The 25239-nt window shown below is 37.1% G+C and overlaps 4 protein-coding genes across 6 annotated transcripts; 1 reads left to right on the forward strand and 3 right to left on the reverse strand.

The window, feature by feature from the left end:
• Nucleotides 1-206: 206 nt before the first annotated feature.
• LOC131026050 (uncharacterized) lies at nucleotides 207-1227 on the reverse strand. Its single transcript, XM_057955827.1, has 2 exons — nucleotides 897-1227; nucleotides 207-796 (listed from the first exon to the last, which is right to left on the reverse strand). Exons 1-2 carry the CDS (start codon nucleotides 1225-1227, stop codon nucleotides 207-209), a joined length of 921 nt encoding a protein of 306 aa, XP_057811810.1.
• A 3290-nt stretch (nucleotides 1228-4517) lies between these two features.
• LOC130987088 (protein CYCLOPS-like) lies at nucleotides 4518-7941 on the forward strand. Of its 2 annotated transcripts, none has more exons than XM_057910698.1 (11): nucleotides 4518-5008; nucleotides 5295-5350; nucleotides 5538-5666; nucleotides 5762-5810; nucleotides 5891-5943; nucleotides 6072-6733; nucleotides 6849-6892; nucleotides 7017-7065; nucleotides 7359-7407; nucleotides 7507-7635; nucleotides 7723-7941. In XM_057910698.1, exons 1-11 carry the CDS (start codon nucleotides 4823-4825, stop codon nucleotides 7844-7846), a joined length of 1530 nt encoding a protein of 509 aa, XP_057766681.1. In that variant the 5' UTR covers nucleotides 4518-4822; the 3' UTR covers nucleotides 7847-7941. The 2 variants fall into 2 exon arrangements, with proteins under 2 accessions (XP_057766681.1, XP_057766682.1); XM_057910699.1 differs by having other exon boundaries at nucleotides 7020-7065.
• A 261-nt stretch (nucleotides 7942-8202) lies between these two features.
• On the reverse strand, nucleotides 8203-12091 carry LOC130987089 (uncharacterized). 2 transcript variants are annotated; one of them, XM_057910700.1, is made up of 5 exons: nucleotides 11657-12091; nucleotides 10902-11032; nucleotides 9846-9968; nucleotides 9546-9673; nucleotides 8203-8742 (listed from the first exon to the last, which is right to left on the reverse strand). In XM_057910700.1, exons 1-5 carry the CDS (start codon nucleotides 11877-11879, stop codon nucleotides 8454-8456), a joined length of 894 nt encoding a protein of 297 aa, XP_057766683.1. In that variant the 5' UTR covers nucleotides 11880-12091; the 3' UTR covers nucleotides 8203-8453. The 2 variants fall into 2 exon arrangements, with proteins under 2 accessions (XP_057766683.1, XP_057766684.1); XM_057910701.1 differs by lacking the exon at nucleotides 9546-9673 and having other exon boundaries at nucleotides 11657-12079.
• A 7325-nt stretch (nucleotides 12092-19416) lies between these two features.
• LOC130987091 (ATP-dependent Clp protease proteolytic subunit 4, chloroplastic) lies at nucleotides 19417-23130 on the reverse strand. The gene is made up of 3 exons (XM_057910702.1): nucleotides 22567-23130; nucleotides 20421-20922; nucleotides 19417-19842 (listed from the first exon to the last, which is right to left on the reverse strand). The coding sequence occupies exons 1-2, from the start codon at nucleotides 22974-22976 to the stop codon at nucleotides 20436-20438; spliced, it is 897 nt and encodes a 298-aa protein (XP_057766685.1). The 5' UTR covers nucleotides 22977-23130; the 3' UTR covers nucleotides 19417-19842; nucleotides 20421-20435.
• Between the last annotated feature and the right edge of the window lie 2109 nt (nucleotides 23131-25239).

A 25239-nucleotide genomic window follows, 5' to 3' on the forward strand; every position in this document is an offset into this window, starting at 1 on the left:
CATCAATTGAATACATCTCACGTTACGTCTCCGTCGTATAGTAGCTAGACACAAAAGCAATGCAAGATTGCTTTGACTTGCTACAAAATTACAACATATTAAAATTTAATAAAATAAATATAGTACAAAAACAAGCAAAAACATCAAAAACAAAGACAAACATATAAAAACTTATAATATAGCAGCAACAGCGTGAGGGTAAGGGATCAAGTCAAGATCAAACTCATGATAAGAACAACTTCTAGCACAAAGATCAACAACATAGTTTCGATCACTAGAAGAAGCTGTGATTTGAATGCATTAATTGCATTAACCTCCATTATCCGACTTTCCTCAATCGAGATATCCAATTTTAGAGCAGCATACTCTGTAAGTGGATAAGTTCTTGCCAAAGCCTTGCTACGCATCTCGGCAAACCAATGAGATATCAATGTTCTCACAAACTCTAACAAGGTGCATACGGGCAATCTCCTACCCCATCGAAGTCTACCATTGAATACCTCGGTACAATTAGACATCATGAATTTATATCTATGAACTCCACAATGACTACGTGCCCATCTAGAAGGCTGAAGATCCATCAACTTCCTATATGCACCTTTGTCCCGAAGCAAGGTCAATTGCCCAGAATGCAAATCATATTGTTCCCTCTTATAGCTATTTGCAGCCCTCTGAAACATAGCTACAGCATTTGCACCGTATCTTACAAGGTTCTTCTGCAAATGATACGTGCAAAGACCATGAGGAACTCCAGGAAACACGGCTTCAACAACGTTCTTTAAGCTGATATGCTGATCTGAAACAAACAGCATGTTCTCCAAAACACCAAAAGCACGTCTCAACCGTGTAAGAAATCATAACCATGAACTGTCATTCTCCTTATCACCCAATCCAACAGCTAAGGAAAATATGTTCATTTCCATCCTTAGTCACAGCAACAAACATCACACCCTTATACTTTCCTTTCAAATGGGTAGCATCAACAACAACAACATGACGACCAGATAATAAAAGACCACGAATACATCCACCAAGAGCCATAAAACAATAATTAAACACATCATCTCCATCAGTCTCCAAATCAATAATCGAGTCCGGATTGCAATGCTGCACCATATGAAGATAAGAGCGGATCAATTGAAAAGACTTATCTAGATCGCCATAAATAAGCTTGATGGCATGATTCATCCCAGCATAAGCAGCTTGAATAGTCAATATGAAATCCATACTCTCGCTGCAACTGAGCTGCCATCTCCTTAGGCTTCAAAACTGCACCATTGTACATCAACGTTGGCGCAAAAAAAGTACCAATAATCTTTGAAAAAATAGTATGTGGACCATGGTGGCGAAAATCCATCTGACAAGTGTGGGGAGCAATCCACTTGATCACCCTCCAAACTGTACCTGAAGTCGTCGCACGCATAAAAAATTAGCACTCCTCTGGATACTTGCAATTAGCATTAAATCTGCTAGTGCATGACCTACTAACAACAAATTCAACACGATTCTTCAAGTGATACAAACCCAATACAATTATCATACTATCTTTGTCCATATAAATAGATCCAACAGATAAAGAATCTCGAGAATACAACTCAACATCAACAGCTCCATCGACAGGCAACGAAGCTTGATACATTACACCTGGGATAATCCATTGCCGCCTAGTGCCAGTATCAACATTAATGCTCTGATCATCCAAACCATCATTACCAAAAGAAGAAGATGGCAAAGCTGAAACTATATGTCGACTTCTAACAATAGTGGGAACATCCTGCTGTAAATCATCATCCATGTCATCAAGATTATCCTGATCATTAGAAACCTCATCAACATCATCTAAGTAAAAATCAATATCGTCAATGTTTTCATACAGATTATCATCGACAAAATCATCTCCAAAAATAGGTCCAGCCAACAAACGAGGTAAAACAGTCACAAACACTTTGGGAACATCAAAAGTATCAATAACATATTGCAAATCCAAATCATTCATAACATTCATTATAATGTTATCTCCATCAGGTGCCGCAACAATAAAACTCAATAGATAAAACACAGAGCTCGTATCAGCTGCAACTAGCAAATGAATATAACTAATCAAGCTCGAATACTTCAATCCATCAGGAGGAATTAAGTGGAACCTTCTTTGTCCTCCAAGATACTTGTCATTCACCCATTCACCACCATAATGTATAATAATGCGAGGTCGACTCATCTGTATAATAAAATATAATTAATAAAAAAATTATAAATTAAAACATAAAACTCAAAATTAGCAACTGAAACCGGGAATTCACAACCAAAGAGACTAATTCACAACAGAATACAACAAACTGTTGTGAATTCACAACCGAGGACACTAATTCACAACATAATACATCAAACTGTTGTGAATTTGAGTTTTGATGTTTGGATTCGCAATTACTATTATTACGGTTGTGAATTAAAAATCTACAACTATAATTCACAACTGAAACACGCAATTCACTGCTGAATAAAAATCTGCTTGTGAAATTCAATTTTTAAGATTGAATTCACAACCAAAATTATTATGGTTGTGAATTTAAGATATAAACCTATAATTCACAACCAGCTCTAGTTTCCAGTTCATGTAAACGAATCTAAGGCAGAAAGGAGTTGTGATTTAAATAACTAGTCGTGAATTCAACGAATTATTTGAGAATTGAAGAACATTCATAACAAATACAGAAACCAAAGCTCTAACATTTAACCTAGAAACTCCACGGCGATGAAATCGACAACTAGGGGTGTGCAAACCCAACCCGGACCCGCCGAACCCGCCCGGACCGACGGGTTCGGTCCGGACCGAACCGGCCCACTATAGGTGTTTGGTCCGGGTTGGGTCTTATTTTGAGGACCGAAAGTTTTCCGGGTCGGTCCGGGTCGAACCCGGTCAAAACTCGGCGAACCCGGAACCGACCCATGCTATTAAAAATTTAATATTTATATTTAATAATTAATATTTGTAATAATAATATAATATTAATCTAACTTCTAACCCTAAGAATACTAACTGAAAAATGAAAAATAGGTGGAAAAATAGGAAAAAAAAAAGGTGGAAAAATAGGAAAAAAAATAAAGTTTTGGTATCGTATTTTTAATGTTTTAGATCTGAAAAATAGGTGGAAAAATAGAAAAAAAAATTAGGTTATTAGCGGGTCTGACCCGGACCGAACCGGACCCGGGTAGGCCCGCTCGAAAATTTTGGTCCGGGTCGGTCCGTTTTTCTAAAAATTTCGGGTCTACAAACCCGACGGGTCGGTCCGGGTCCGACCCGCTGCACACCCCTATCGACAACAACAAACCTCACAACCATACCTTTAACCGTCGCCGAACCGCGACAAACTATCAAAAACAACAACAAAATTAAAGATTGAAGATGATCGAGCAAAAAAATTTAGAATCTTTAAAATCACGCACAACGACGACTGGAGCACCGGAGGTTATGACTGGAGCGCCCACAACGATGAAGATTTGTAGTTGGAGGCTTGAAGATTTGAAAGTGGGTAAAATTTTAAGTTTTTATCCTATAGGCTAAATTTTAAGTTTGCTATATGAAATAGGGTATTTTCATATATTGACACTACAATATATTTTCTAATTATTAAATTATTATGCTCTTGACTATCATTCACACTGAATATTGAGATATTTGATTGCTCTTAGTGGTGGATTAGGTAGCCTTCATTTCTTGAATATAGATGATGGATTAGGTTGTATGCCATCAGGAGTGTCTTAAAAATCAAGCTATGTACTTCCAATACCAATTATATCAATTTTTATATGCGTCTCAGTACATTTACTATTTTTACATGACCAAAATAGATCGAACTTTAATTTAATGCTATGTGTAACATATAACACACATAGATTTCTTCAAAAAGTAAAAATAAAATAAAATAGTAACACACATAGATATGGTCTTAATTTAAAAATGAAATGTAGAGTATTAGCTTTCCATAACCCGACTCTTTCATGTTTTTCTTTACTAACTTTTTAGTTCTCGGAGAAGAAAATGAGTGAAAAGGGACTGCCTGAGAAAATATTTCACCCTGTCTAGAGAATTTTTTTTATCATAGTAAACATGTGAAATTGTATTTTTTTCTCTCATTTTCCATCAAAATAAACGCACCCTTAAGGTTAAATTCAAGAATTGCATGTTCGAGCACGGCAATTGAAATAGGCCTTGTTTGATTAGCTCATCTGCATAGGCAGATGAGGCTTTAAGCAATGTAGGATGATTTATTTTTTTCCACCAATGTTTCACACTTTCACTTAAAATGAGCAGAAAAAGACGAATTAGGCTGACTGGAATCTTGCACAAAATTATGCTTCTTGATTCCTAAAAACACAGTTATTTTAATTGAAGTTGACCCCATCCTACATGTTTGTTAATTGTTCAAGTTGTGGAAAAAGAAGACATCTGATAGTGAAAGGAATGAAATGATTGATTTCCAAAAAATGATCCTACTACAAATTTATAGTTCATTAAAAGGGCTCTTTCATTGCATTTTTTGTTACTCTTTATCAACAGTTTTTCTTGATCATGTAAAGAGGCTACTGATTGGTTGCTTCACCATAAAAGTCACAATTTTTTTCTTGAGATCTGAAGTTGGATTTGATAAGAAAAAGGCTGTATACATACCAAGTTTTGTGTGGGAGGGAAAGATGAAGTATGTAATGGCTTTTAATTTCCTAAGTTGAAAAACTGCAAAAGTGGAGAGTTATGAGCTCCTTATGATTTGGAGCTGATTCTTGAAGTAAATGTTGATGAAAAGAAGGCAATAATTTTAAGGAGATGGAGGGGAGAGGCTACTCAGAGTTTTACAGGAACACGAGCGAAGAGCTGTTCATAAAGACGATGATGGAGAGCCCCGTTGGAATACCAGCTCCAACAATGGAGATGTTGGGATTCAAGAACCTCACGCAGAATTTTCGAACAGACAGCGAGGAGCTCTTCAAGAGCTGGCTCACAAATGGAGAGGCAAGCAGCTATACATACCTTATGCTTTCTTCATCATGATTTGCATTCATTTCTTGAAAAGATCAAACCATGTTCTTGGATGTGATGAGTTTCTCTACTTGATTGGAGCAACAAAAAGCTTATTTGTTTGATCTGGGACTTATTTTGTGTTTGTTTGATGATGTTGAAATGAGGAAATGAAACACACACACACACACTTTGAGAGTTTTTCTTATAACAAGGAATTAGGCTGCACTTGTGTTTAGAAGTGAAAACTACTGAAGATGAATGTGTTTTCTGTTACCAGAATAGTGGTTGCCATTCAGCAGGCGTCGGGCATCGTCCTCGACAAGCATCAAGAAGGTCAGTTTCTTCCATAGTTTATATACTAACAGAAAGATCAGCCACCATTCATTCAACAACTCTGCTGCTCTTCTGCTTCCAATTTGTCACTTCTGTGAAAATGAAACATACAAAATACTTCCATCCCTGGTTAAGTCTGCAATCAATATATGTCGATGACATTTCTCATTTAACAAAAACAAAGCAGGATCTCCACAGAACTAGCTGGTTTGAGCAATCAAAACGCGGCTGCAATGCAGAAGAAGGTGAACGATGATACGTTTCCACAAACCAGTTATGTGGCTGCTGATTCTTCAAGTGATCTTGAATCAACAAGGTAAATCCATTGTTAGTAATATACATAGATTTGTTTAGTTTACAACAGTATACTTTTCCTATTCATTTAATAAATATGGCTTTTGTTTTCATCAGAACTGGAGTTGAGAAAGGGGTGCAGGCTAGTAATCTGTTTCTGGCAAAGGTAAGAAGATAAACTTCCCCCCCAAAAAATCATTCAAGAAAATGTTTCGGATTGAATCTCAGCCGTTGATATAAACGCAGGCGTGGTTCCACAGTTCCCAGCCTATGACTAGGAGCAGATCATCTGAGTTGAGGTAGATTTTCTGCAGCAAACAACTTCACTAAAAAACCGCGTATTTGAGCTGATCATAGGCCTAATTTGAAGTAGTTATGCAGATTTCTTTCATCTCCTACCTTAATGTGATTATATAATTTCTTGAAGGAGGAGGTATGTTGCAATGCAAAACTCACAAACACCAATAGGCATTGAGGCCATGATGCAACAAGAACTCACACAGCAAGCAAATGGATTCAACAACATGTCAACAATCTATGAGAATCCCAATCACCATTTCAATGCATCATCATCATTCATGTCTCCCTCCAATTCATCCTCTTCCACTTTCAACAACCCTCAAGGGGGGAATGTGGACAAGATCTCGTCTGTCGTGAGCATGCTCAAGGGCACTCTAGAGCGCAAGAAGCTCAACAACCAAGTCGAGGGAGAGGCCGTTCATCATGACACCTACTATAGTGGTGCAGCAGCACAAGTGTTAGGCCATGGTGGTGCTTGCTTCAACCAAGAGTCATTTGAGAATCAAGGGGCTTTTCAAGATGTTTCCATACTCGGAGCTGATGAAACGAGAGCGCTGCAGACGATTGAGGAGTCGTTGATGGAGGGCATTTTGGGACCTCTCAACCAGATGAGCACAGTGTCAAGGGAGCCATCACAGAGTGAGTCCTCTGCTGCTGCACCTGTGGTTTCGAATGGTGTCGATGTTTACGACGATCCTTGCATCTCTGCACAAGCTCCTACGGTTTGTGAGAGCTCAAGGCATCAAATGGGAACAGGAAGAAGCCCAGAAGATTGTTCAAGGAGTAGAGGTAGGTACTCATCACATTTTTGTCAGCAAGAATCATGAGTTAGTGGTTATTTATTTTTATTTTTTTTAACATTTAGGCCTCTTGTGATGTTGATCTTTCTCTTTCTGACTTACAGATTTTAGAGAGCGTATATATGATAGCTCAAGAGAAGACCAAAAGGTACTAACTAAATAAATTTATTTATGTTCTAATGTTGTATAAGAATGTTATTTTCTGATAGTATAAGATGTCATTGCAAAAATTGATCCCAACTTTTTCTTGCCTTATTTTTTTGCATCATTAGCAGCAAGAAGGTTTAGTTCGATATGGATCCATCAAATCATCTGGTTCAGGTAAGAACTACTTTTTGGCTGGAAATCTTCAGAAACATAGTAATTTTTTTTAAGCATTCTTGCAAATGAGACATTGCAAAATTGATTTTGATGAAATAAATAAATCCGAAGTCGAGACCCTCTAGTCTAGTCCATAATTAATGTCTCGTTCCATGTTTAGAAACTTTGAGTGACTGATATACATCCTTACAGAATTGAATATTTCTACATTTTCAAAGACACAAATTATGAGAGTAATTGTGAATTAGAGGATCTCAAGTCCCAAGTTAACATTTGTTGTTTATGCTATGCAGTGGACAGAGGAGATCCCACAAAAAAGCGTAGGGTGGAGCGATCACGCAAGTACGTATTTACTCTCTTCAAAACCAAATCTAAGATAATTTTTGTTGCTGTGTGAAAACCCAGAGACAAGTTTGTAATGATTGTTTGTGCGTTTTCAAGGATGGCGGAGGCAAAGGAGAAAAGTTCGACGCCGCCGGTGCCGTCGGATATGCAATCCATGTTGAAACGGTGTGAGAATCTTGAGAAGGAAGTGCGTTCACTTAAACTCAACTTGGCCTTCATGAACAGGTGAACATCTTAGCTTCAATTTTATGGAGGAGAATCAGATGCTACATTTATATTTTCCTAACAAAAACATTTCCTCATGAATGGCAGAAAGGATTCGGAGCAGACCAAACAAATCGAAGAGCTTCAGAAACAGAATGAGGATCTGGGAGATGAAAAAGAGCGACTACTCGAAGAGATTGAGAGGATCATTGCAGAAACTACCAAAATGTAACTATTTCTCAAAAATGTTGCCACCAACCACAACTTTTATACCATTATCACGAATTGTATCATTATCAAATGTACAATAAGAATCAAGTTACAATCGTATCATATTATCTGTAAAACAGAGTAACCATCCATCTTGTAATGGGATTTCCAAGAATATGGTGGAAGCCTATCATCAATATGCAATATTATTGCACGTAAAATACCACCATTCTCATCAAGATTTGAATCCCATAAAATAACAAGCAAACAACCATAGAAGATAACAAACTATGCAACTACCAAAACCATAAACATGTAAAAGCTTACGACCTATACAAATCATAAAAGCCAAGATTGCATAGTAATGGAAATAGGGAAAGTCTCAACTCTTCTTCTTGAAATTCTCGTGACTAATATGACACAACAATTTTTACAAGATAAAAACAAACTATACATTTATGGTCCTCTTAGATAGGCAAGAACCAGCGGACTACTTGCTAAAATTTCTTCTTCTTTCTGTACTGTTACAAAACTGTTAAATTATTTCATGCCTTAGAGATGCAGGTTTCATACTTCTCAACAGCATTACTGGAAAATCAAGTGCCTTTCTAATGTAAACATCTACACGTCTATGACAGACCAAGCCTTTTCACGTATTGAATGGTGACCCAACTCATAAAAGAAAAATACACTGCAAAGAAACAAACTCGCTTTAATAAAATACTACTTGGGTGAGACATGGATGTCCACGATGCAAAGAGTCGACGAATGATGGATATCAATGGGTAGACAACTCCAATCAAGGTAACAGATAACAAGGACATTATAAAGCCGGAAATAACTCCAGCTATCAGATCCCATCTCCACAGGTATATTGATCCCCAACTGGAAAACCATGACTTCAGTAACCTTGTAAACCTGAGATGATACGAGCAACTTATATAGACCAGAAAAGAGGCAGAGGGATAATATGAACCTACGGCCAATGAAACTTTTATAGACATATTTACATTCACATAAGCAGCAAAGTATCCTCAACACATAAAGACCAATATAAAGACAGAATATGACATGCTGGTAGCAAAGAATTCATACCCAGTAAAGAATATGATCGGATACTAAATCATCAGTCCAGCATTTGTACAAAATAATTACAACTGGGGTTATAGACATCAAAGCAGCACCAAGAAAGATCAACAAGAGGAAACCACAAAGCCTGCCAGCTTTAGACCAGAAACATAAATGTATATTAAAGCTAAAGTTACTTCCTTAACATTAACACTAGGACTGACTTACAAATGCCTTGTTTCTGCAGCAAAGTAGCAACATGTCTTTTCTAGATCATTTTAAATTAACAGGAAGTAATTGAGCCACATTCCAATTTTGGTTCGAGAAAACTGAATATAAGTCTAAGGAACCTCCACCAAACAAAATCTTCACAATGGAACTCTAATTAAATAGGGTCTGGGGTCTGGGTGCGCAAAAGGGGACAGATTAAAGTATTCCAAGTGCTAAGTCTCAAAGCTCTGGAGCAGCATGTGGTGCCAGGTATTTTACATACAACATACTTCACGATTTAAGGGCTTACAGAAAAGTTCAGTTATCTATGATATAAGTGGGAATTTTCAAGTAGAAATACGAGCATCATGTAAATGTAAAAAACCTAGTCCTAGATGAGAAACTTACAGCTTCAAACCTACATGGGCATAATATATACTTACAGTATGGAATATCGTTTAAGCATCTCGACAGTAGAAGGATCCTCAGCTTGGCAATTGAATAAACCTTCATTATTTATATTAACCTTAGAAATACCCAGAGTGTACCAGCACTCATAAGTTTCATTTACCTGAAAAAAATCAGGTAAGACAGGATGTAATCACATACCAATGAAATAGAATTTCTAATTTATAATGAGGTAACTACAGATGTATCTTGGAATCCAAGAGCTGAAGGCCTTCAATTTTAGATCATCATTCTAGTTTTAGATTTTTCCTAGAGGCTGAGTCTCGAATATCCACCTTAAATTTATCCTTGGTCAACCAGGCAGCACCAAAATTGGGTCTACAGTTGTATGGAAGAGCTTCATTTGGGGCTTCTGCTGATGCGAACCTTGCTTGTCCTGAATGATCTACGTATTCAACCTGTGAATATAAAAGAAAATGTATTTGCAATTAAAAAGCTAGATAGACGCATCAGGAAACAAATGACAAAAGAGGCACACCACAAATCTGTACTCTTTTAAATCAATTGAATTGACACCATAAGGCATACTCGCATGCTCGGATATTTAATAAAAATGGAAGGTGTACTTGTAAAAAGCATCATTTATACCAAAAATTACAGCGAAATGATTAGGAAAACCACTCATGTCACTGATATGGAAATCATTCCCAGTCCAAGTGTTTATGTTACCTCATATTAGTATTTGTCAAACATGAGCTATACCAAGTCAAAGAAAGTATTCATCGAGCTTCTACTTAAAGAGGCAAAAATCAGGATTAGATACTTGTTTCCATGCAAATGCTATCAACTGGGTATCCAGGATACATCTTGGTATCAAATAGAAACACAAAGCCAGTGGCTCCCCATTTTTTTATAATCTCTAGGAACTATCCAGATCATGGGACACTATGTCACTCATAGGCATATCACCACCTTTAAAGCTACTAGCTGATACAGAACTTTGCCTGCATGAAAAGGTGGTCTCAAAAGCTTACTGTGTTACTACTGCTGGATTGGCTCTTTCAGCTATCAAGGACCCAGTACAAATATTCCATGTAAGAAGTATACAATGTCCAGCAGAACTAGTTCTGAATAATGCTAAGTGATAGGAGTCCTTAAACTTCAAATATAAACTAGCTTTAAATCCCTCAAATTTATTCAACATTTTGCAAGTAAAACAAGCCAAATTACCTAATAAGAGTACATCTTAGAGCATTAAAAATGTTATTGAGAGCCACATTTTGCTGTAAACAAATTAATACATAAAGAAACACATAGATCAGCAATCTAACTGGAAGAAACTTTTTTAAATGTCAAGAAAAAAATTGTTACATCATTCAAGAAACAATCACCTCAAAAACAGAAGCCCAGTAGTAGTCATAATGGCACCGATACTTTTTCCGTTCAAAAGGGTAAAAGACATGTTTGGCTTTATAATTCAGAAGACCTAATTCACAGACCTTGGATGACCTCAAATCCACACCTGCATTGACATCAAGACCAGTGATTTGAGGTAGAGAAAATAATATATGAATGTGCACAAACAACAAAAACCAAACTCGGAAACAAAATTTACTATCAAAATAAGATCCATAATTCACATTATGATGCAAACTTTTATTTTCAGGGAAACCAAATAAACTTTCCAGATAATTAATAATGACTGTAAACAGAAACATCAGACAATGAACATACAAACACGTTTAATTCTTCAAAGCAACTTACTACATCACACATGTATTTTGCAGTAAGCTAATTTTATGAACTTGATAGCACCATGATCTGCCTCAAAATCCGCAACCATAACAATGTGGGAAGAAGGCCATTAACTACGATACAAATTGGCTAAAAAGGCCATAAAGATTCCTGACAACAATGTCCAACAACCACACGGAGAAAACGAAGTCACGAAAGCATTAAACACTCAACAAGTTAAGAAATATATTACTCCAAATCCTCCTAACTGCTCGATAAATTATCAATAACTAAGCCGAAGCTGCAATCCGCTCAAATTCGTTCCATACGAGAAAAGCAACATCACAGAATAACAAAATCCAATCCATCAATTCAAAAAAAGCGTAACATAATCGGAGCACTAAGTGCTTACTGCTGGAAACTATTCTGCAGCGGGACTGAACCGAAATCGGGCTCCAAATTGATAAATTCCCGATCAAAACAGCGAAGTACAGAACCGAAAACGAAAGCAGAAGAATGATTAAGAAGGCGAAAGCGACGGCGAAGCAGGAACGGAGAAGCGAGCGACGGAAAGTGGTGCCGTCGTCGTCGTCGCAATCCCTCAGCTCTTCCTCGCTATTCTCCGGCGAATCCATGGGGGTTCGAATCTATCTGAATAAGTTGGGCAGTAATCTCTCAGGCGAAATCCCGGTCACCGGAGATTTCATCCGGTGATCGGAGTTTTAGCAATAGGTAGTTTGTGCTCCGTTGGCTGTTCGTGTTTGTTTGTGAACTGAAGACCAAAACTGCTTTATTTAATACAAAATCCCAAAACTGCGATAAATCTTTTTAAAATATTAATTGAATCCTCACATGTTTTATTTGAAAAATTCCCTTTTTGTCATTTCAATCTTTTTTTTCAGTAGCTAAGAATGAGAATCATCTTTAAAAACAGTCATAGTTGTCATAAAAAATGCAAATACTCGTCATTTCCTTTTTACATAACAAATTTGAATAAATTAATATTAATTATAAAATTTGAATGTTGGACGTTTTAGATAATTTTTTGTTTTTCATCATATTTGATCATTTTTGCTAGATCCATTCTCTCTATACATATTTTAAGTAGTGATTATATATCTGTAATTTCAACTAGTATGCCCGCTCGTGCGATGCACGACCAATATTGAAATTGAACGATATTTTAAATAAATAAATACATATATTAAATATAATTTAAATATAAATAAATGCAAACATAAATCTCATAAAAAAAATCGAAGTTATGAACAACATAATCTCAATAAACACATGAATCTGAAAACATTGGAATTTTCAATTTTTGAACTACCAATTAATTATTTATAATTGATAAAAATGAACAAATATAAGTTTAATATTTTTAGTTGCCTTAAATTTTTATAACAGAAAAAATTATAAATAAAAAATATTAAAAATAATTTCTAACAAAAAAATAAAATAAAATAAAAATAGAAAAAGGAATGAAATACTAGAAAAAAAAAATGAAGAACCGTAGCATTTAAAGAAAGAAGATAGGAGAGAGAGGAGGATGGATGAGAGAGAAGAGAGAAAAAAATAATTTTGTGACTTTAAATGATACTAATAACTTATTTATTTTAAATTTATTTTATATAATTTTGGGTTAAGTATCAATTTCACCCCTAACGTAGAGGCCCCTGTAGCTATTAACACCCTATGGGCAAGGGTGTGTCAACTAAACCCCTAAAGTACCTATTTTCCTCCAATTAAGCCCTCCAACTTAACGGAGAGTTAACACCGTTAACTATTGTTATTTTTTTTTTTGGTGGTGGGACCCACACCTTCTCCACCACCAAATTCGCCGGAAACACGCCGGAAATTTATTTCAACCTCAAGAGAATGGAGCTCGTCGATCGTCTGAGCCTTCATCGGCTCGTGTGGGTATAAGAACCTCTACAGCCAGGGGTACGGCACGAACACCGCCGCGCTGAGCACGGGCCTGTTCAACAGCGGCCTCAACTGTGGCTCCTGCCACGAGATCCGGTGCGCCGACGAGAAGCGGTGGTGCCTCACCAGTTCAATCATCGTGACCGCCACCAACTTCTGCCCGCCGAACAACGCCCTCCCCAACAATGCCGGCGGCTGGTGCAACCCTCTCCTCCACCGCTTTGACCTCTGTCAGCCCGACTTCCAGCACATCGCTCAGTACAAAGCTGGAATCGTCCCCGTTTCTTGCCGGAGGTTCTTCCCCAAACCTTAGATTTCAGTTTCCCCCAATTTCAATTTCAATTTCAATTTCCCCCAAAACAAAACCTAATTTTCTGCAAAATTGGAATTATGGAAACGCAGGGTGGCCTGCAACAGGAAGAGCGAGATAAGGTTCACCAACACTGTGCCTTCGCCTCCAGTTTCGACCTCCGGCAACAACAGCAAAAGTCGTCGCCGCTCTCCCTCTCTCTTCACGACTCTCTCTCTCACCTCTCCTAACAGATCGAAACAGGGGGGTCAGGGTCGAAAATAGCCGGTAACCTCACCAGAAATCGCGTGGCTGGGGAAGAAGAGAAGAGGGCCACAGAATAAAATTAAAAAAAAAATTATAAAACGGACGGAGTTAACGCTCCGTTAGGGTGAGGGGCCAAGTTGACGAAAATTATAGACTTTAGGGGTTTAGTTGACACACCCCGGCCCATAGGGTGTTAATAGCTACAGGAGCCTCTACGTTAGGGGCCAAATTGATACTTAACCCTATAATTTTACATCAAATTAAAGATCTTGTCATCATCTTTAAATTAACATCTATATTGAATATTTTTTTATGAATCAAAGTTTATGATTTTTAAAAGAGAATCAAAATAAAAAAAGAAAAATGAGGAGAGAGAAATTTTGGTGGAAAAAAGTAGCCGTTATACTGCTCTTTTGTATATTATATAGATATTTGTAACAATGGCTAAAACTAAAGCGGATAGTGTTTGTATAATGAAGTGTCAAATCACACTTTGCAAGTTTGGCACTAAGTTTATGTATTTTTTAAGTTATGTTGTATAATTTTTTTTTTTTTTTTGGCGAAAAGACAATAGTGAAAAAACCTTTTTTTTTCAATTTTTGAAAATCTTAGTGAAGCATGTGAATAGAGAAAATACTAAGAAAATTTGAAAATTAATCAAGAAACCTTTTGTATTTTATTCTTCACGTCCAAGATTACGCCTCGGATCATTAGATAGGAATCCAAAGATAAAGAGAGAAATAAAAAATATCACTACGGTATAAACGAAGAGTTTCAGAGTAAGCATTGCACAATCTCCGAAATTTATTTTACACCTTTTTTTCTTTTGTATCTTTTATTTATACAAGCAAAATCTAAAATTTGGAGATATTTTAAAACTATTGATTAGTGATTACGAATTAAAATAAACTTTTTAGCTTTTAGGAGTTTATACAAATATTTCCGAAAAAAATGCCGATTAGTTTTTATAAGGACGTCTATAAAAGTGTGTATTTATAGAATAGCGAGTAAATCGTCGAATTTTGATGGAAAATTACTTATATTATAAGTATGAAATTAAAAGATAATGCAATACTTTGTTTCGATATAATAGTATTCAACAATAACTTTATTTCTATATGATGGTATTCGACAATTCATTGAAAATAGAGTTAGAAAACAAAAAAAAAATTATAATAGCCAAATAAGTTTAAAAAATACCTATTTTTTTAATTTATATTTTTAAAAATTATCAATATACACATACTCATAACAAAACCAATTAAAAAGTAATTTTACTACGTGGTCTCGTCTTATATCAGAGTAGTAATACTCGTTAAATACTTCTATATGTTTAAATTTACTAATGTTGAATTGAATTTTTACCACAACTTTTCAATTAGATATATTATAGATAAAATAGAGAAAAATCTTGAGAAGATCGATCAAGAAACTCTTTGGAATTTGGCGCAGACTCCAGAGTTCGGACGTCTAAGCTTATATTTTGAGTTGTCCCCAAGGGGACACCAAGCGGTGCGACCTCCTGTGTGTAAATAGTGAGGTCTCGGGTTCAAACCCCACTGCTCCCCCTCCCCAACTCCCCCAAGTAAAAAAAAAAGCTTATATTTTGAGCACTAATGATTTTGACGTTTCACGACAATGATAAAAATAAATAAAAAGAAACGAAGATTTGAAGTGAATAAGAACCAAAAATGGCAGAATTTTCTTTAAGGGCGTGTTTGCTTTTTATTCTTTTAAATTGAAGGACAATATAATGAGATATAAATTAATCACTTAAAGTGTGGACCACTTTTTTTATACCTTGTTCGGTTTGAATGATAATATATTTATCAATTCCTCATAAGGTGGTATAAAATTATACCACCATCTCTTAGGTATAAAATTATCTCTTTCCCAAGGAACAAAGTGTCACCCTAAAATTTATACCATCTGCCCGAATTTTTTATTACGTCAAAGCAAACAAGGTATAAGGTGGTAAATTGAGCTTATCTCTTCCTTATATTCAAAGCAAACTTACCCTATGTATTTGATATTGTGTTCATTTACAATGGTGCTAGTAGTGCTACCATGATTTATAGATACACTTAGGTAAGGGCACAATAGTCTTTTCAACTATGCAAGAGGAGGGTTAAAATCGTCTATGTAAATCTGCTACGCGTTATGTGATGGAGTAATTTTGTCCCTTTGGGTCTTCACATGTATTGCATTGAATGACAACATCAACTAACATCATATGTTTCACGATCTTCTAGCAACAACTTTCAATTAAACGGTTCTTTTGTGAGCAAATGAGATATTCCCACATGTTCAAATTGACAGTAACTTTTGTCGCATTGTGACCGTATAATCCCCCAGACCTTAAAGCGACCCCTTTAGATTTTCAAGTGACCACTTCAAAATTTTCAAAGACTCTTTCAACTCTTCACGCTCGATTATTGGTTTTGACTCTGAATACGAAATCAATTCCATTTTCTCCGTTATCATGGTTATTTTTAGGTTCCAACTCAAATTTGAATTTTGTGATATAACAATAGCATTTGACAAGAGAATAAATATCATACATTTGAACTCTTAAATGAGCTTTGATTTCCATCATGAGCTCTTCTTTGGCGAGAAACGGAGAATTCAGGGCATTCACCATGAGAGGAAGTTTCAAAGTAGTAATTATACTACCTCCATAGTAGAGTGATAGTAACTGTTGGTTAGCAAAGAAAAAGAAAGGAAGTTTGCTACCTGCAAAACATCAACAGATTGTGGATCTCATGAAAATTGAATCACTTGCATGTGTGATTTTCACTTCTCTCGACTCGCACAGCTCGAACGCGTGTATTGCACGCGCCCGCTGTGCAGCTGCGATTGTCCTCTGCACGGGCTCAAATGCGTTGAATCTGTGTGTTTTTTTATTTTTTTCTTTAGATATGAGGTAATAGTATAACAAAAAAGTATATGAGATAATTAAAAAATGAGGTAATTGTTAATGTGACGGTGATATGACACTATTATGGTGATATGACACTATTATGGAGTAGCATTATATATTGCTTATGTGACTCTGATTGTCTATACACTCGCTTTTCGTAGCTTTAGTATTTTTTTTCCTTGATTAAAGATTTTTTTATTAACCCATAATAGGAAGTGTAAATCATGCGATTACATAAATTTCCTAATGAAAATATTGACTTAAATATTAAAATTAAAAAATATGAAAATATATTTGAACAGAGAATTTAATTAAATAAGAATGAAAATGCTATGTAAGACCAAGACCCCAAATTAAAAAGGAAACTTAAATCTATAATAATAATAATAATAATAATAATAATAATAATAATAATAATAATAATAACCTTTCGTATAGATGTGGGTAGTATAATTAAAAGAAATTGTAACATCGAAATAAATATATTGACTACTCATATAAATAGCCAGAAATGATACTCTTTCGTATAAATGTGGATAGTATAATCAAAAGAAATTGTAACATCGAAATAAATATATTGACTACTCATATTAATAGCCAGAAATGATAACCTTTCGTATAAATGTGGATACTATAATTAGAAGAAATTGTAACATCAAAATAAATATATCGACTACTTCACATTTTATTTTTTTATAGGCATTTATATTTTGGGTTAATAGCCGGAAAATACACCAACTATTTCCGGATTTGCATATTGCACATGACCTTAAAAAATAGCTCCAGAATACATGACTTTTTAATTTAGTTGCAATTTGCACCCGCGTTGACCACCACCTCGATCGGTGTTGACGTGGCTCCCGGACTTTGCAGACGTGGACACACCGGCGATGTATTAAAACGACGTCGTTTTGTAAAGCTCTTATAAAAAAAAAAAAAAAAACAAGAGAAAAAACGTTATCATCCTGATTCATCTCCTTTCCTTCCCTCTTAATACAGTAACCCCCAAATCCTCATCCACCAAACCTCGACATCCTTCTATTGTCACCGGTTGAGAGTGGGGCGGCGATTCTCGCCGTGAATCGAGGGTGAAACGGCGGAAGCCGAGTGACAGAAATGAGAGGGGTTTTCAGAGAGATTTAGGGATTTAAGGAGAAGGGTTTCTGAAATTGGTAGAATTTTTGGGGGTTTTTATGTTTTGAGTCAGAATGAGAGACGAGGGGCGGCGTCGTCGGTCTGTTGGCGGTGGAGGGGAAGCCGGGGAGGTGGGCGCCGGTCTGCTGCAGCAGCGTTGATATTGGAGTTCCAGGGGGAGGGAGGTAGGGTTACTGAAAGGGGAAGGCTGGGTGGCGGCGGAGCTCGTTGGAGCGGCGCGAATATGCTGATGGAGACGTCGTCGGTCTGTTTTAGAGTAATCCTCGCGGCGTCGACGTTGTACCTGTACCTGAGCTCCAGGTACCTCTCGCCCCAGGCCTCGATTAGGACGGCAGTGGCGCTTTCGCTCCAGCAATCCTCTCGGCCGCCGCCGGAGCCAGGGGTTTTCTGGTTCTGGATGGGGAGAGCGAGGGTTAGGGAGTTGGAAGAGGGCGGTGGGGCGACGGCGACGGTGAAGGCGATCCACCCGTTGGGTGCGGGGGAAGGCTAGGACTGGATTTCATCATCATCTTCGATAGGCTGGTCCTAGAATTGGGTGATTGAATCGAGATTGTAGAGAGAGAGAGAAATGGATGTATAGTCAATATTTTTCTTTATTTTTTTATTTTTTTATTTTTTCTCCTTATCAAAACGACGTCGTTTTGAACGCGTGGCTTGCCACCGTGTAATAAATGCCACGCGTAATACCATGTAATTTAAAATAGTGTCCACGTCATCGCCGGTCAAACATAAGAGTGATCGGAATTTTCGCCTGGTGCAAATTGCAACTAAATCAAAAGGTCATGTATTTTGGAGCTATTTTTAAAGGTCGTGTGCAATATGCAAATCCGAAAATAGCTGGTGTATTTTCCAGCTATTAACCCTTATATTTTCTATCCTACAAATTCCATTCTATATTATCACACTTATTTGATTATATAATAAATACCTCTCGTAATTCCAATAAAAGAAAATTGTTATCTACCCATACTTATCATCGTACAAATACTAAAATGGAGACAAACAACAAAGGTAAATAGATAAAAGTATCTTACTTTCTATATTTACTACATGCATCATGCATGATTGCATATATTACTAAACAATAATTGCATACATTAATAAGCAATTATTATGCTTAAAATTTATCAACAACTAAAAAATGAAATGAAATATGAAATAATAACATCTCCACATATCATATTGAAAAGGTGTAGTTTTAGTTTCGATGAGTTTACAAATATCAATGTCAAACATGGTGTTCTTCCAATTTGGCTCTTCTTTAACCACATTCGCACCTAACCTAATATCTTAATAAGAGTAATTAACATATTTACATTCGCAGTCAAATTAGCACACTATTCTTTTTTTATGACAAACACGATTTCCTTTGTATTTGAAAAAGCTAACTGGCAAAACAGATGAAAGATGCAAGAAGATCGACCTGGATTGAAGATCAGGTTATGCCTATCTCATATTTCACTTCATCAATACACGTGTGAACGACACAACGCATGAAACATATTGGACCAAGATAAAATGAGATCAGGATAATCCCTAATCTCGTTTTTTATCTTTTTTCCAAAAAAAAGATCCGAGGAGCGGGAAGATGGTGGAGTTTTCAAGAATGCGAGGATAAAGTCACACTAGTTCATGCTGCATCATTTGCCAACAAATAGTTACGTTTACAATCTACTGGAGTACAACTAAAGCAATTGCGGGAGCAATATAACCTTCCTATATGGCAAGCCTTTCATCTAGCACTGTGTTTATTGTAAATGTAAAAGGAGCAACAGCAATTGTTACATAGTATTTTACAAGCAAGTAGAGATGAATTTACTGGGGCATGCCATGCTTAAACAAAACCTGCCTAGGATTACCAAAGAAATCTTACCACATCCATTTGATTAGATTTTGCAGTAACAATCTGGCTCAAGAAGGATCCGGATGCCTCTTACAGCAAATGAAGCAAAATCTGACCTATCTCAACACAGATCTTCAATCAACATTTCAATAAAGAAGATTGCATGTGTAGTCTCATCTGGACTCGTATTAATGATGCCTAGGCAAGAAAAAGCACGGATAAAAACATAAGGCTTACTATTTTGCAGAATATATAAGCATTTACAGAATATATATAAATATATATATATATGCTAATAAAGTACTAAGTGATCATCAGAACCTGATTGGTCAACAATCAAGTATATTTGTCCTACTTCATTTCGTATTTGGACCAATTGGTTATTGATAATAGATGATTTTCATCAGTATGAGTGCATCAAACAGTACGAGCAGACTGCTGAGTGTTTGCTACCTAATATTTTGCTTACAGGAACAGGACTACATGCCTAGTAGCCTACAGAAAGTGTGCCGAACAATTTATTAGTGCCTTGATGAGCCACTTTATTACATGCTGAATAAAGATTTATGCAAGCAGAATTCGTATAATCTGTTAATTGTATTTGAAATAAATTGGAATTAATGGAGCATGCAGACTAAAATTCACATGATCATATTTCAGCTCACTGTGAAATTTCACTTCCAGTTCAAGGTCACATTTGATGTCATTGCACAAGGGACAGATAGAACCTCACACAGACATAAAATAAGAATTCAGGACAGGGCAGGACAGTTTACCTCTGACAACTTTGACTAATATATCTCATCATCAGGGATATCTGGTGTCAAAAACTTTTTGGGATCTTTGCTGATCTCCAAGTAATCGAATGTAGATGACTTAACCTTGTCAGGAACAGGCTCAAGTGGAATAATGCTATCTTCATCAATGATTCCATCAATTATGCCATATTCAACAGCTTCAATAGGGGACATGTAGCGATCTCTATCAATATCCTTCTCAACTTGTTCATATGATCGACCGGTGAAATCAGATATTATCGTTGTTACATTCTTTTTGTTGTGCATTACTTCCCGCGCTTGAATTTCCACATCTATGGCTTGCCCACTAGCACCGCCAAGCGGTTGATGTATCATTATTCTTGTATTAGGCATTGCATAGCGTTTCCCTTTAGTGCCACCACCAAGAATGATGGAAGCTGTTGATGCAGAAATGCCTAGTGCAATTGTGGAAACATCAGCTCTCACTAGGCGCACAACATCAAAGATGGCCATTGTAGCGCTGGAGTAGGTAAAGATTAGTACTATACAGGTCAGGAAAAAAATTAAGGAAAGAAAGCTAATCTTGAGTGCAGTAGTAAAGTTCTAATAAAATACTAAGTCATCATGAATAAGGGGCAAAGAGGATTACAATAAATAATGTAAAACATGACAGGTTCTGGCGCTGGCATGTGTGACCTCTGTCAGAAGTCAGTCACCACAATGCAAATTTCAGAATAGAAGGTTATAAAGTGGCCAAATAATATAGAATGACTTTACGTGAAGTGTTAGACATGCCATGTTCACCAAATACAGCATCAGAATAAGTGTAACCGATAAAACAAGTGGACAAATAAAAGGGAGCATAGGTGATAGGTCAACCTATTTACTAAAATAGTTATTCTTCATTCGAGGCTTTCATATCCTCCTTTTTCCCATCAATTCATTTGAATCAAGTGTGGGATATGGGCACCATTAGTTTTTAAAAAAGACACTACTGACGTACGCTCCACATTGTACATGAGTGCATCTTATGAGTATTATCACAAATGAGAGGACAACAAACTACAAATGCCAAATCCTTCTGCAATTACAAGCAACAAATTCTATACATGAATAACATATAGAACTACACTTTTTATGTAAATGTAGAACTATACTTTCGTTAAAGTGGATTGATCAAGGAAGGTCTTAAAGTATCCCCCCCCCAACACACACACAAAGAAAGAGCAAAAGTCCACTAAGTTAGACCTTGTAACATGATAGCAACTTCCAAGCTAATAGTCATGACACATGAGCAGATATATCCCAATGAAGAATTATTTATAAATAATAGCCCTCTGGTCATCTTACTCAAGGTAATCTTGCCTATTTACGATCAATGAACAGCTGGAAAATGAATACAGTGCGACAGCATTGTTCTGAAAGAAGTGAAATAGCATGGGACTCAATGGTGAAGAAAGAAAAACCACATCAAACTATGTTTCTTCAGATCATCTTTTCAAGGTACTCAGTAAACCCTAAGCATAAGTCATGACAGAAATTTACGGTACAATCTGTGAAGAACTCAGTGCATTTACAACTAGGTGTAGTATCTATCATTCGTTTACATCCAATCATGATTATAACAGTGTGTATGCATCACGGTAGATACAAACCAGAGAAATCTACCACATTTAGCATCTATAAGACCAAGATAAGCTGAAATAACAAAATCAATATGGATATTCTACAGATACTTAACATAGTCGTTTATGAAGACCATATGCAGTTATGCCTATCATCATTGCCATCTCTTATAAACAATGGAGAATTTTTACACCAACATATCGCTATATGCAATACCTCCAATTTCAAAAATGGAGAAGTTACTCAACATTCACTGTATAAAAATGACATCCTAGGGCCAAGATACTATTATGCCAATACAAAGGTATCAAAACATACTTTCATATTCTCCAAACTAGCTCCACATTTTTAGCTTAAGTCGTGCAAAAGTTTGAAACCCTAAATCAACGCCATAAGATAATATTTCCGATACTCAACTTAGAACATACAAATTCTAAAACTACTACCAAATTTTATCCGACATGGATTTGAACTGAATCCTTCCAACATATTAAAATCCCCAAATATACGGAATTCGATTCATACGAAACAACCCTACCTGAGCGAGCCACCGGCGGAATTGATGAAGAGCCGAATATCCTTAGTAGAATCCTGGGCGTCCAGCAGAAGGAGCTGACTGATAATGGCGTCAGCGACGAAATCATCAATGCTGTTCCCCAGGAACACAATCCTCTCCTTGAGCAGCAGCCCCATGGCGTCGGTCTCGGCGCCGCGCATGGCGGTGGGGGGAGACTGCTGTGCCGTGGGGGAGAGGTGCAGGAGGAGGGAATCGGAGGAGGTGAGAGCCTGCGGGTTGAAGGAAGAAAGGGAGCATTTAAGGGGCGAGATCGAAGACTTTGGAGCGCGGAGGAAGTGTGCCGCGGGCGACGGGCTGGGGAGGTGAGAGAGGCGGCGGGCGACGGGGAGAGAGCGGTAGGTGAGTGGCGTCGAGAGGATGAGAGAGTCCATTGCTGCTCGTCTGAGAAGTGAGAAGTGAGACTTCCTTACCGTATGAGAGAGAAGATGAGGTGAGAGAGAGAGAGAGACAGAGTGTGTGGATGGTTGGATTATTTACAATAGATGTAAAATTGTAAATAATCTGTGAATTGGGCTTAGGGAATATAGTGGGAGCCCAGCCCACTGAAACAGCCTGTGGTCTCATAGCCCGTCCCATTTTTATTTTTATTTTTTAAATTTCTTTTTCACTTCAATCCTCGTATAAATTTAAGGGTGATTCTATTCATAGCCATCATTTTAGTTATAAGTCATAACCCAGTCTAAATTGGGGCTATAAAGCATAAATAAAAAAATACTTAATTATTTTAAATAAGGCTTATAAAAAGTAGAATAGGGACTACAAATAGAATCACCATAAATTTAATAAAAACATAACTCGGAATGGTTCATTTTGTTTAGAATACGATTATAGAAAAGTATTTTTTTTTTAAAGAAAAGTGGAAATCTTCTGTTTGGTAAATAGCTAGGAGACTGGTGAAGCATGAAACCAACACTTAATCTAAGCATACAAAAACGAAGTAAGGAATCGACCTGTGTGCTCAAGAACTTCCGATAAAACTTGGACTCCCCAACACTTAGACAATATCATATATCTTTATTTGAAAATCCCCTGAGACTTCAAGAAAGATTACATGGAGTATATATAGGAATTACAAGGGCAAATGGTACAATAGTCTTCTCATACTTCTCACGTACTCTGCATGTACCAACAACTAATCGCGGTCACTATCTAAAAATCACTCATTTCTAACTAACTAGCAGCTTTATGGTTGAAATATTGCAGGTCAGTGCTATGTTGGTCGAAACTTCGAGTGTCTGCGCAGGAATCTTCTTCTCTAGTTCCGTACAACCGGCTCCGGTAGTCTTAAAGTGTAACTCGCTTCTCTAGCTGTCCCTCGATGTGGCGGCGCTGGTGATCCTAGCTGCGCAGACTTCGCTCGCCTTTCTAGCTGTCCTTTAATGTGACTGCGCTGATGCTCCTGACTACGCGGGCCCGCCTCTTCACATATTAGTCTTTGAGGTTGGCTTATATACCTGCGCGATTAGTATAATTTCACCCTTTGTGGGCATAAGTAAGCATTCCCCATATGTTCTGCGCTGGTGAGATTCTTACCCCTCATCAGCTACCTCCCCCTCCAGTCTACGAAAAGAAGTAAGTATAGAGTATGAATTTTCGTAAGTAAAGTGTTTTTGGGATCTTCGGCGCCGATCTCGCCAGCGCGGGCGCTATGTGATATACGTCTTGTCACATTTATTACTCTGACACCTCCCTTACGCATTCTTTACACTTTCCCAAATATATATCTTTTCGGTTTTTGAGTCAGTTTAATCTCGGCCTTTCATTTATAACCGCCAACTTTTGGGATGATTTGAGGCGTTCCTTTCAAATCTCACAACTTTCAACCCTAATAATTACTTTCTCCCTGATCTTTTTGAATTCTCCCTATATATATACATATCCAGCAATTACTTTTTTCCTCTCCTTTCTCTCCTCTTCTTCACTTCCTCTCCCGCGTCTGCCATTGACGTTTTTGACAATCTCTTTATCTATGCGACCTACCGTCGTTGTTCATTTCATCTTCTTTCTTACGCCCGTGATCATCCTCCTTCAGGTATTAGGTTTCCTGCTCTCCTTGTTCCCTTTGGTCGCTCTTCTTTTTCTATAAAATCTCTTTCAATTTCTCCCAGTATATACATATATTCGTTAGTGTAATTATATCGACCGTCGGGGCTCGACAACAACAAATAAATCGGGACGACGATATGAGTTATGTCAGTTTTCCCCGATCCACCATTGATGCCACAACGATGAATGCAATGCGTAAAATTCTTCGTATCAGTCGTGAGGATCCGGAGTTAAAGGTCCGGATACAAGCGCCGGGCGATGACATGTCGGATGTCGATAGGGGGCGTCCACCCCACACTATTCCAGTGTGGGTGAACCAGGTGGAGGCCGGACTTCATCTACCGCCCTCTAAATTTCTTGTCAAGGTCCGCGTGGTATCCCTTTTTTTCCAAATTTATCCATCCTCTCTTCGTCGATCCCATATCCTTCACATAATCTGCGCAGCCAATGATTACACTGACAGCATAGAATTATTTTGTAAGACCCATGTTTTGAAAAGGACCAGATGTCACTATAACTTTACCGCGAAGCCTAATTGTAACATGGGTTTCCTGGGGGGGTTTGACTTCCCTCGATAAAAATTTTAAC

Source organism: Salvia miltiorrhiza, chromosome 5 (genome assembly GCF_028751815.1).
Source record: "Salvia miltiorrhiza cultivar Shanhuang (shh) chromosome 5, IMPLAD_Smil_shh, whole genome shotgun sequence".
Lineage (NCBI taxonomy): Eukaryota > Viridiplantae > Streptophyta > Magnoliopsida > Lamiales > Lamiaceae > Salvia > Salvia miltiorrhiza.